Below are 12862 nucleotides of genomic sequence, written 5' to 3'. Positions count from 1 at the left end.
ATGAACAGTCTCATTAGAGAGTAAAAAATTTAGCCTAGAAATCCCTCTAATAAAATTCTGAGATGAATTCAAAGTCTCTGGAATGTATAACTGAGGTCCTATCTTGATTAGGCCTACATGCTTTGCGAAGTGCAGCAGAAGAGGTATAAAGTTTGCAGCTCTCGGAATGTACGCAGCTCTCCCTTTCTCCTCCTCCTCCTCCTTCTGTGGCTAAGTCCTTCTCCCCTACGGTCTTCTCCAAACTGATTTCATTTATTGAATTCCTCTCTTCAGATTGGATTTGGTGACACCTCTTGTGTCTTGTCGAAAGACCCAATCCCTACTTCCTACTGTGAATCACATTTTATTTTAATCTTCTGCTTACTTGGTTCTTCCCCCTACTCTACTGTTTTAGCTCTTTCAGAGCAGGAACTTTGTCTCTCATTCTGTGCCCCCGCCCTATACATGCTCTCACAGCATTCCATCCTTTTTCTTCACTAACCACTATTTATACATATTTATATGTGTGCTCACTTGATTAATGTCTACCTGCTCCCAGACTCTAAAACTTTATGAAGGCCAGGACACATCTGCTTTACTTTGCATTTTATTCCAGCATTTAGCATAGTACCTGACATCTTGTAGTTGAACAAAAGAATTCTGTTCCAAGGCTCTAACTGGAGGCCTAGCTGGTTTAGAGTTTATAGTCAATAAATATGTGATGAATAACTAGACACAGATTTCAGTTAGAGTCTGAGTTTTTCAACTTACTGCTTATATGTTCTTCACTGAATCTCTCTTACCTTTCGTTTCCTTATTTATAGAGTGAGTATCATAATATATTCAATATATATCACACAGAGTTTTCCCTTGGATAGAGTTGGGGATGAATAGAAAAAGAGGATCTTGCATATGATAGTCATTATAGTTAATGCTGAGAGATGGGCTATACATTTGGAAATATTGGGATGGATAACATCAACCTGGAAAAAGGCTTTTGATGAAAGGATTGAGTCCCTTCAGAGATTCAGAGAAGATTGCTTTTCTCTTTGGTAGTGAGAGGACAGCAAAAATCAAATAACGGTAGCTCAGTGGGCCTACATTTCATGCCTACCAAAGATAATTGTGTTAATTTTCTGTAGCTGCTGTAACAAATTATCCCAAACTCCAGTGGCTTAAGGCAGTAACAATTTATTCTCACAGTTTTAGGGGCCAGAAGCCCAAAATGAAGATGTGACAGGGCCATGCTGCTTCTGGAGGCTCAGGGAGACTGTCTGTGCCATGGTTTTTTTGGTGTCTGGAAACTGCCATCCTGTGGCCCTTGACTCCATCTCTGTAGCTGTCTGCACAGTGCCTCCTCCTCTCCTTGTCTGTTACAAGGGAAGTGGTATTAGGATTCTCCAGAAAAACAAAGCCAATAGGATTTGCCATTTGCGAGCTGGAGAACCAGGCAGGCCTGTGGTGTGGTTTGAAAGCCTGCCAGGCAGAGGCTCAACAGCACAGATTCAAGTCTGAGTCTGAAAGCATGGGCACCAGGAGTGGTGAACACAGAAGACTGATACTCCAGCTCACAGTAAGAGAGCAAGTTCAGTTTTCCTCTTTGTTTTTGTTCTGTTCAGGCTCTCAACAGATTGGATGATGCCCACCCATGTAGGGAGGGTCATCCGCTTTAGGAGTGCCCCCAGTTTGAGTGCTAATCTCTTACAAAAACAGTCTCACAGACACACCCAAAATAATGTCTAACCAGCTACCAGGACCGTGGCCCAGTCAAGTTGACATAAAATTAACCATCACACTTGCCACTGAAATGAGGGTTTACCTGGATAATCCAGGATGATTTCTTCATTTCAAAATACTTAATTATGTCTGCAAAGACCCTCTAACCAAATAATGTAACATTCACAGGGCCCAGGCATTAGGACGTGGCCATATCTCTTTCAGAGCCACTAGACCATTCAACTGACTACCACGGGGTATAAGAAAGTGCGAAACATGCCTTAATGGAATTAGCTGCTGTGACCAAAGTGTTCTGTTATTGCTGATCTTAAACACAGATAAATTAGGTAAAATAGTCTCTATAGGAACTTCAGGAATACATGCAGGGTTCCCTTCCCCAGTATATATTCTTCTGGTCATTTTATGACATAGCCGGATATTCTGCCAAATACAAACTCAAGCACCATTATTTTATTATTATTTATTACTGCTACTATTAATATTATTACTGGCGGCTGTAGCTGTCATTGTTTTGGACCCTCTAGAGAGAAGAATTGAGGTAATCAGCACCTTGGTACATGGCACATTCATCCCACTGCTCTGTGCAAGTCCCCTTTCTTGCACACATGCTTGTCTGAATGTATTATATCTTCAGATTCCCACTCTCCACTCTTTTCCATCCCCCACAGATTGTTACCGTGAGCTATTTATGTAAGTCCTTTTGCTCCTTTGGGTTTTTACACACTGTGTTCTGCTGTTTTGGGTGCACAGTTCTAATTATCAATTGGTTTTGTGCTGGAATCACCTTGTTTCTCTTTTCCCTAACGGCAGTGTTTGAAGATCCACGTTGTTGCTAACATGGGCATGTATCTGTTCTCATAATAGCTACACAACTACCCCATGCTCTGCCACCAATATAATGTGGCAATAAATAAACTGTATGTCCCTTTTTGGGCCCAAATACAATTTGGGGGGAGACTATGAACATAGGAACAGGATTGTCACTCCTAGATCAGGAAGACTATGAGTTATGTATATCTTTGTGTCACATGTACTAAATCAAATTTGTTCCTTACAAACTTCGGCACTTATTTGCATAGAGTCTAAGGTTGGGAATGTGTGGGGCTATCAAGTGCTTTGGGGGCAGGAGCTATTCAAAGTGAAAGAAAGGAGAGTAATGGGAGGTGGGAGGATAATCAAGAAAACTACCTTTTTTCCCAGAGTTGATTAAAGGTCCCAGTATTAAATGAACAACATAGTTTATCTGCAGTCCTGACTTTTTTATTTAGTGTCTGTTTCTTCATACAGAATTTGGAGAAACATAGGCATTGGTTTACATGTCAGAGCTGAAAGTCCCTCTCTTTATCCAAGAATATAAGCAAGTTTAGGGGCCACAGTGGCAAAATAATCCTCATATTCAACATTGATTTAAACGTTTTTGTCATGGTCATCATGCTAAGATTGTTTCCAGTTAGGGTTTCAGTAGCTGTCATCATTTTCAAGGGCTTTTTGTATTTACTACTTTTCCACAGTAACTGGTTTGTCTAGGCTCACTTTCTATGTAACAAGAAGTCGTCTTACTGTCTGTTGCATATGATTTGCCCACTTTGATTTCTGCCTGCACTCATGTTGCTATCTAGCATGTGCTTCTGTGTGCCTTAGTATCTCCTTCCCTTCCTTTAAAACACAAGCAGGGAAGTAAGGTGACAGCAGAGAAGCACCCTGAAGGCTGAAGAGGGGTTGGCCAACTGATAGGAACACTAACTGAGAGCTTGGGGAGAAGGACAAGTCAAGTCAAGCTCATTCCCCAGGAGAATTCTGCACCCAGTTCTTTGGTCACATATTTACACCAGAAACTCTCTGGAACTCCTGTGTGTATGATCAGGTACACCCGCGCTTTGCCATCACTTAAAATGATGGATTCATTTATGTGGTTTATTGAGGTAACTCGAGCAGGAAACCTCAGTGTCAAGAAATGGAGGCCCTCAGGACTGGCAGTGCAATAAACTCACTAAACAACCTTTGCCAAGTCATTTAACTTCTCTGGGGTTTTCACACATCTGTGCCTTTGCAAGTGTTATCTTTCTACTTGGAATTCCCTAAGCTCTATGACAGGCAAGCTTTTACTCATCAGCAATACTCAGTCTGGTATCATCTTCTCCCTGAAACAACCCGACTCTCCCCACCTACGCCTGAGTGGTGAGATGCCGCTTCCTCTGTGCCCCTGTGGTACAGTCATTATCTACGGGCATGTCCCTCTCCTGCTTTGCTTCTAGCCTTACACACTGTGAGCTCCCCAATGAGAAATCACTTGATTTCTCTGTTTTTGAAATACTAGTACCCACCACAGAGTTTGACTTACAGTAAACACTCAATATGTGTTTGTCAAACCTACAGAATGAACTTCATGTTTTTATATTTATTTATATGTTAAGTAGAATTGGGCAGGAATGATAGTTTTTAAATGTTTAAAAAGTAGAAGAACCAGTTTTCACAATGAAAAATTTAAGAGAAAGACCAATAATGAAAGAAGAAAGTGCTCTTTTAGAAGAATGGGATTCCAGAAACCCGTCCACTTGACCTCTCTTCTACCAGAGGTAGAGAAATACAAGTAAAACACATTGGCCTACAAATCATGGTTGCTCATTTCTCTTGCAGCTATCAAAATATAAATCTGTGAAATTTATTTCAAGTAGCCACCATTTTTTATGTGAACATTTTTTGGTAAATTTTTCCTAAAATGTAAAAAATACTGACCTGCTTCTCTGAAAACGAGAAGGCACAGCTAACATAACAGAATCTTTCTTTAATGACTTGGGCTCTCATTAAGAACATTGACTGTTTCACTGAGCTGAATTCACAGAGGCGTTGTTATGACGTGTTATTTTCCTATGTCTGTCAGTTGTCATCTCTTCTGCTGTCATTTTTCTGACCTAATAGCTCCCTTAGCTAGTATCTTTTCCTCAAAGCCCCTATGTCCTAAATTTTCTGTGAGCTAAAACAATAGAAAATAAAGTTTGTTTAGAAATGTATGTTCACAACAAAAATGAGTAGGAGTTGAGAACATTGATGGTCATTGTGTTGGCACCATGTGAAGGTCATGAAGGGTATTTTAGGTCTTTAGAGGCTTAGAGTTAATTGCTGCTTTTTATGTCCTTGGGCCTGGGGGTTGCTGAAGTCATGCTTCTGTATAACTGAGGTAGGAATATGTGTTTTCTAGAAAAACTAACCTTGGTCCAATCTGGGAATGACTGAATGTACCTTAAATGATTTAAAGCATTTACACCATTTATTTTTACAAAGCGAATGTTAAAATACTTTTGAGCATGAACCCTTAATGTGTGTTTACTTGTAAATGAGACACAATTACTTTTGTACTAATAAGTTTATACGTGTTATAAAATGTACTCAAAAACTGAAATTATAAATAACATGTAAACAAACAAATGCTCGTTCTAGTATTTTCTTTTCACATTCCAGACAATTGTCTTGTGTACTTCCTGAGACGCACACACAGTTACACACCCTACCTGTAGACCTCTGGTTTAGATAACTGTGTAAGGATATTAACTTGGACTTTAGCTAGGCAGATAAGCCTCTGTCCAAGTGAAAACTAATTTAGCTGGTTTTTAAGATAGCAAATCAATTTTTTATTATCTGCAGAACCTAACTATATGCATGCTACCATATAGTAGGTGCACAGTGTTTCATGATGACTAAGTAGTCCATAAGGACACTTCATAAACTCTTTTAATTAGTTCATTTACTTGCTTACCTAATATTAGGCCTCTTTGACAATGTGTCCACATAGTATACAATATCATCATTAATATGCACATCAGTAGGCAGTAAGACACACTGGAATTTCAGTGGCAGAGGGCTTTAAGTCAGGGCCAGGGCACTTAATTCCACTGGGAAGCTGGTCCCCACAAAATGTTTTCATCCATCTAGATTATTGTAATATGAGATGTGGCAAAATCTGGCTTAATAAAGATCATCAGGTGATACCCAGGGGCATCTGGGTGGTGGGTGGGCACTAGCAGTAGTAACTAAATAAGGGTGATTCTCAAAGCCAGGCACGTATCAGTATTATGACACTAGGCATAGGACATACAGAGAAAGAGGAACCAGTCACAACACATTTGGGTTATGTTACAGTGCCTAGCCGTCTTGTACCTTCTGCTCTTACACTGCATTTGTACCTCATGCACTCAACATCTTAGCATAACTTCCCAGCCAACAGAGTACCATCCATGCGTTTGCATTCCAGACACCAATCCAGCAGACTACTGGATAGTTCCAGTTAGGGTCTCGCAGGTACCTCAAACACTACATCATCCACCTGGCTAGTGAAGCAACTTTCCCCAAACCTGCTTCTCCCCAATGTGTCCATCTCCATAGGTGGTAGTAGCATCATCTACCCAAAGGCAGAAACCTGGAAGCTGCCCTTGATTCCTCCAGCTCCCTAATCCTTGACCTCTGTTTGCTTGGCTCCCCTTGGCAGCATCATCCCTAGCCTAGAGAAGCAGGATAGCCTTGTAGTCAGACAGGCTTGAGTTCTAAGTCCTTAATAGAGTAATCCTAGCAAGTTACTGATGAGGCTGACATAAAAATTCATTGAGATAATTTGTGTAATATACATGGCATGGTTACCTGGTATTTTAATATGGCTCTTGTGATGTAGCCATTATGTCATTCTCAACATTATCCATCACTGACTATGACTTTCCAGAAGAATGCTGTAAACTCTTGATACTTACGGAATTTAACATCTTAGTGAGGGGATATTTTTAAAAAATAAAAAAATATGTAGTAAAAGAATTAAACAGAATCTTCCAGAGCAGCTACTTTCTATCCCACTCTTTGATTGCATGTTATGCTGAAGTAGATGGTGATGCTTCCTAAATAATTATTGTCTAATGGTAATACAGTCACCCCCAGAACTGATCTGCTTCTGTCAGGCAGATTCCAAATAGTCTAAGCCCCAAGGAAAGTTTTCTGGACAGTTAAGGCACTTTGATACACATCATTTCTGAAACCTCTAAATTACAAAAAAACACTTGTTAGTCATAGGTCATTGGGCAAAATGTCTCATTTTCTTCTTGGGAGTATCTGAATAAATGTCATCAGAATCTTAAACGGTGTTTCTCAGGTTTAATTGAAAGTAAGTTTGGTTGCACTGAACCTTTAAAAGCAAGAACTGGATCTTCTCAATCAAATGGAATCAATTTCAATTGGTTTTTTAAGAAATGAAATTCCTGGGTTATTACTATTAATGATACACTGAGAGTTGTTCTAGCTTCCTACATGTGAATCCTGTGTTTCACTTACAGGGAAATAAACAGCAAAAGTTATCTGAATGTATTTTTAAAGTACTTTGTATTTACAAATTACTTTATGCTTGTTCCAGGCTCATCAGATTGAGTTACCATCAGAACATCTCCTTTGTAAATGGAGAGAGTTAGTTAACATTTCACTTCCGACCAGACTGTAAGTTATCTTGCCACAGAAGCTGTGGATCCAAGAATTCAGTGTGCAGCAGGCCAGGCCTGGGGCCAGGCAGGTCCTCAGGTGTGTCAGGCGGCCTTACCTGCCCCGATGCCTCCAGTGGATTCCTGCAGCTACAGCTGGCTTTACAATCCAGGATCCTGTTTGGTGAAAACAACAACTGAAAAACACAATAAAGGTAACTTCACAGTCAGAGATTAACAGACGAAACAGTCAAGGGTAAAGGTTTCAAAACCACACTTTACCCCAGTAGGAAAGTTTGATATTTTTGGTATTTTTTTCATTTTGCAACTGTCCCTTCAAGGGTTCTACTTCGCTCGGCGCATGCCCAGAGCTTCAGAGCCCTGAGGCAAGGCTGGGAAGAGTTGTTGGGTGAAAAGGGATGGGGTGACTCCGTAGGCAGGGGGACCCCTGGGGAGTCAGGTACCAGCCACCCCCTCCTTTTGCCCATCCCTGGAGGAAGCCCTCAACGCCCAGGCAGTCCGGTGGCGCTTTGGCCTCCTGACCCAGACCGCAGGGCGGAGGGAGCCCCGCCAGCCTGGCCCCGCCGCCTGCAGCCTGGGGGCCGCTGCCCGCCGGCAGTTCGAGGCCCTCCCTGTCCAGATAGGGTGAAAAGAGCAGCCGAGGGGGGGCAGTGCTTCAGGGCTGTAGGAGCGGCGGGAGAGGGACAGCGAGGCCGAGGGGGACGGGCCCCCTTGGGGAACTGGCCGGGCTGCGCGGGCTGGGAAGAGGGGGCGGAGAGCTAGGAGCCGGCGGAGCGGCGGCCGGCGCAGCTGCCGCCCTGCAGTGTCTGGGCTGAGCCGGAGGGAGGCGGGGAGGGCCGCGCAGGGGCGGCTGCCACCGCCGCCAGGCCGCCGGGCCGAGATGCGGCTGCCGCCCGAGCCGCGCTGACCGTCCAGGGCGGAAGAGGAGGAGGAGGAGGAAGGCTCCGAGCGAGCTGGGGGGGATGCCGAGGTAGGTGGCGGTCCCCCGGGGCGAGGCGGAGGAGCGGCGTGGCCCCTTCCCCCGCTCCTCCGGACCCAGCACCTTCCCGCCCCCCACCGCGGCAGGGCCGCCCTCTGACCTCCCACCTCCGCCGTTGTCAACTTGTTGGGTAACAGTTTTCTTCCCAGGTTTCGAATCAAAACTTCCCTGGGGTGGGGTTGGCGGAGGGAAGCGGAGGGGAAGGGAATGTCCCGCAGGGGCGGTGTGCTCCTCTCTAAAAACACTCTTCTTTTCCCGCCAGAAGCGGTCGAGGCCCCGCACCCCACGCCGACGAGCCCTCCGTGCGTCCGGCCCGCAGGGCGACGAGCTAGACGGCGCGGCGCGGCGAGCGGCCCATGTCCGGCGCGGGCGAAGCCGTCGCTCCTCCGCCCCGGCGCGGGGCCGAGGCGGGCAGCGGCCGGCCGGGCGCCCCGGCCGCGGGTGAGTGCGCGCTTGCCACTGGCAAGCTTCTTTGTCGTCGTTGCAGTTTAACACTTGCTCCCGCTTTGGGGTGGGGGGCGGGAGTTGATGCAGAGAGGGACGGATGCCTCCATCGTAGTTGGGAACTTTTGCACAGTTCTCGTTACTCAAGCAAGTTCTCCAGGATTCCTGCCCTAGATCAACAACCGGATAGGAGGGCGGGATCCGCTGGTGCCTCCACTCCCCCTTCCTTTGGCTGCAGAGAAACATGATGACAGGATTTCTTCTTTCTTAAGCATATGCATTTCAAGGCCTAAGACTAAAACGTGCGGCCATCCGAAGCAGCTCCCTCTCTTTACTTCCCTTCAGCTCTGGTGTCTCCAGAACCAGGACTGGGGCTTCTCTCTGAACAAGCACGCACTCTCCGTTCATTTTCAGTTTCTTGTGGGCCACTCTGCAGCTGGGCTGACAATCCAGGTTTCTGTGAGCCACTGCTTTGGAGTGGCTCCTGCATGCCTTTTCAGTAACTGTTCTGTTTTGAAATAAACATGGTTTAAAAGAAACACTCTCCAAGAAGGAACTAGCTCCTTTGTGTTCTTCCAAAGTATAAACACATACAGCCTATAAAGAAAATTCTCGTTTCTGTGAAACTTCCACAAGTTTATAAAACATAAAGACACTATCTTTATTCTACTGTCAGTAAGGTACTTCATTGTCACATCAGTGACAGCAAGGGCCTTCCTTTTCTGATGAATTTTACTCTGATAAGAGAGTTCTGACACTGATGATACACTAAATTTTCCAGGGCTCAAAAACCTCCTTTACACTTGATTTTTAAAGCATATCGGATAGCAGCTGTTTTTTTTTTTTTTCTTATCAGTAATGTAGTGAGCTTCCTGAGATTCTTTTTTTTAAGACAGCAAAAAGTTAGAAAGAAGTTAATGTTGAACCCACAGTAGGTAAAAAGCAGAAAACATCCATGCGAACTTAAAATGTTCTGGCATTTGGAGCTGGTAAATTGAATTCTTTTTATCGTTGTCTTTTGTTTCTAAACAGTGAGTCATTTTTTTCTAAACAGAAAATCAGAGAACTAGAATGATAAACATGTTTTCCTAGAGGCAGCCGGTGCTCTGCAGGTTGTACTACCAGTACAATCATGATCCTACACATCAGGCATGCCTTCAATAGTTGATCTACTCATGGGCAGGGTATGGAGCCATTCATCACTGTTGTTAAACAATGCTTATGTCAAAAATTAACTTCAGACACACTAGAAAAACAACTGATTTGGAAATAGCAATATCTATAATATCCAACTTTAATAATATGCATTTTTAAGGTCGGGTAGAAGAACTTACACTGGAACTTAATGCACCTGTGCAGATGCGGCTGTGAAGGTATCGGTGCATTTGGAGTAGTCTGAAATAGAATGTTGACTATATACAGGACTCACATTGTTGTGTAAACTCTTGGGTTATATTTTACCTGAGAAGTGGTTTAGCCTCAGCAACTTAGTTACATATTGCTTTCTTACTAGTTTAACTTTGACTCACAACATCCTTGAAATTGGCATCAGTTTAATTGTAAATAGAATATAAAATTGATGTTTTAGAAGGAAATCCTTAGAATCTTGTTAATTAGTGAAAAAGCTTTGCTCACAGACTGCTCTGCTCTTTAAGTTGTACCTCTAGTTCTTTTAACTTCTTCCTTCTGTCCTTGGATTCTTAATCATCTTTTGAAAAGAATAGTTTAATTATATTCCCTGGTAAGATGTGGCTCCTTAGTTAATTGCAACTTAATTTTAAAAATTTATATATTAAAATCAATGAGAAAAACAATATTTTATGAAAGTTAACAGCAAGTGTATTTCATGAAGAGGAAGAATAAGGGCAAGTCTTCCCCTGCCAACAAAGTTATATTTATATCTTTATATATATGCATGTACATAAATATGATAACTTATATTTGTATTACTACTATATTGTTATGGGCTTTCTGTATTGCTAACCAATTGCATAAACATTAAAATTGACAGTTATTTTGGGGGGTCTAGTCTTAACTCCCCATCAGATCTAGAATTCCTTTCTACATTATTTCAGACGATTAGTTGGAAACCCACAGGGTAATACATTCTACTTAACAGCATTCAGAGTTATGAAGGTTTTCCTTACTGATAGCATAGCTGTCTTTAAAACTTCTACCCTTTTTCTGTGAGTCTGCAAGTGACATTCGATTGCTTTGGGAGCATTAAAAATCTTTCCTGTGTATTTTGAAAACTGTTACAGAGCAAGACTCAGCTTTTATGCTGCAAGCTGTAAGAGGGAACCAGGGTGGATGTCAGAAGATAGGGAGCCATGGGGATTGCAGGCCACTGGATTGCTCATTGACCAGGAGGCAGTACTCACAGCTCCAGCTCATGGTTGCCATTTGGGTTAAGAATCTTATATTATTTCAAGAGATACTGGAAACAGGGATTTTTATGTATCCTCTCTCCCTGTTTAAAAGTTGGCAACTAATTAAAGACAATTTTTCTCCGGGCCAAACAAAACAGCCACACCTGCAGACTGGAAATGGCCTCTAAGCAGCTGATTTGTGATCTTGGTTACAGAAAACAGAGTAAACATGCAATCTAAAATTGTTTTCCTATTTATGACAAAACTCTGAATGATTGATTTGATTTGCCTTCTCATGCAAACTTGGGCCAAACATGTTTGTTTTTAGAGAGAATGGATCTTGTATATATGATTCATCTAATTTCCATTTTTTCTTTTTTTGGATTAAGCATCTTAAAATTCAGTATGTTATCAACACTGGAAATGAATTTGCTTTTTTGTTCAATAGTTACTAGAATCCATATCACAATCGAAACAACCTTTTTTAATTAAGTGCTTCATTCTTACATTTGCGATTTGGGATTAGAAGTGTCTTTGGAAACAATTGAGTCCACCTGGCTTACTTTTTAGAAAAGACACGAAAAGAAGTTTAGTTGACTTGCCAAGGGTCTCATACACACTCAGTAGAAATCAGGGTAGAAGCACAATGTCATGGTGACAAATGTGGTTGAAGTGGAGAATCAAAACAACTTTTTCCTATGGATGGATAATTTGAAGATCATAGGCTTTGGATACTGTGAATCACAGGAGCCTGTTCCTTCCCTTAATCCCTGCCCCACCCACCCCATTGCATTTGCCAAGATTTAGGCTGTTGGACTGTGAGTGCTGGAATATACTTTAATGTGATAATGTATGACTTAATGCACTCTGCTCTCTGGGGAGAGTCCTCTGAGACCATTAGACAGACTTTTCATAGCAGGATGCAGAATGCCAATGAAGTTAATTAAAAATAATTTAAAATGGAAGCAAGGGAGAAAATCTCCAAGTTGCGATTACAGAAAAAGAGCTTTGACTAGGCTTAGCTCAATTGCAGTTTATAGTGGCTAGTCAGATTTCCTATACGGGAAGCCTGTTTATGTCAGTTTATACAGTGTATACTTTAAATATCCCCATTTTTCTATTTGTATCACGCTGTTTTATCCCTTCAGTTAAGGATGGCATTTGTCAAAGTGTGTCATCTTTGCACAGCTTCTGTCTCTAGTTCTCAGTGGGGGATGATTGTGCCCTCCACCTTGCATTTCACAGCACCTTGGAGACATGTTTGGTCCGAATGGGGAGCACAGAGGGCTCTCCCAGCACCTGGTGGGGAGAGGCCAGACATAATGCTGAACATCTTAGAGTGCCCAGGCCAGGATAGCCCCTCACTGTGAAGAATTATCTGGCCCAGCATGTTAACAGTGTTGAGACACTACCCTCACCTCTCAAAGAGATTGACATTTTTGGCTCCACTCCAGACTCATAGAATCAGAATCTCTGGGTGTAAGATTCAAGAATCTGCTTTTCTAAGGTGCTCTTATCTACAGTTGAGAATCATTGTTTTAGAGGCTTTTATCTATAGAGAGACATTATATTGATAGATTCTTTTAAGGTCTTTTCTCTTTTTTAGTAGTAAGCCTTCAGAAAGCTTCTAAGAAACCCCTTTTTCAATTCTTTAAGTCTATGGGTATGCTATACTAATGCTCTCCAGCACTTTTATCACATACTCCAATTAATAAAAATAGGCCTGAGAATTCGTCCTCAAAATTTTTCTTTTCAAAATTACATTTTCTGTATTCCAATTGTATTGTGAGCATTAGAAAATAAATAATAAATATTTAGAAGAGTGAGAGAAAAACAAATAGATAAATAGATATTTTGATACTTTTCTTCTACCACCTCAGTAG

General features: G+C 42.2%; 1 protein-coding gene and 1 long non-coding RNA gene across 7 annotated transcripts in view; one reads left to right on the top strand and one right to left on the bottom strand.

Moving 5' to 3' along the window:
- Nucleotides 1-1103: 1103 nt before the first annotated feature.
- LOC140849872 (uncharacterized) lies at nt 1104-8418 on the bottom strand. The gene is made up of 3 exons (XR_012132178.1): nt 8274-8418; nt 7286-7363; nt 1104-1349 (listed from the first exon to the last, which is right to left on the bottom strand). It is a non-coding gene; the product is annotated as an uncharacterized lncRNA (long non-coding RNA).
- Nucleotides 7513-12862, top strand: part of MDFIC (MyoD family inhibitor domain containing) — a 95598-nt gene continuing 90248 nt past the window's right edge. Inside the window, exons 1-2 of one of the 6 annotated variants that reach the window (XM_037027345.2) lie at nt 7513-8157; nt 8429-8607. In XM_037027345.2, the coding sequence (XP_036883240.1) occupies nt 8523-8607 (85 nt within the window). In that variant the 5' untranslated portion in view covers nt 7513-8157; nt 8429-8522. Of the gene's footprint in view, nt 8158-8178; nt 8297-8428; nt 8608-12862 lie in introns of those variants that run through there. The other 5 variants (XM_037027341.2, XM_073238560.1, XM_037027343.2 and 2 more) reach the window with 5 other exon arrangements.

This window comes from Manis javanica, chromosome 6 (assembly GCF_040802235.1).
Source record: "Manis javanica isolate MJ-LG chromosome 6, MJ_LKY, whole genome shotgun sequence".
Lineage (NCBI taxonomy): Eukaryota > Metazoa > Chordata > Mammalia > Pholidota > Manidae > Manis > Manis javanica.
Note: the sequence above shows the minus strand (reverse complement) of the source record. Positions and strands in the feature narration are given on the sequence as shown.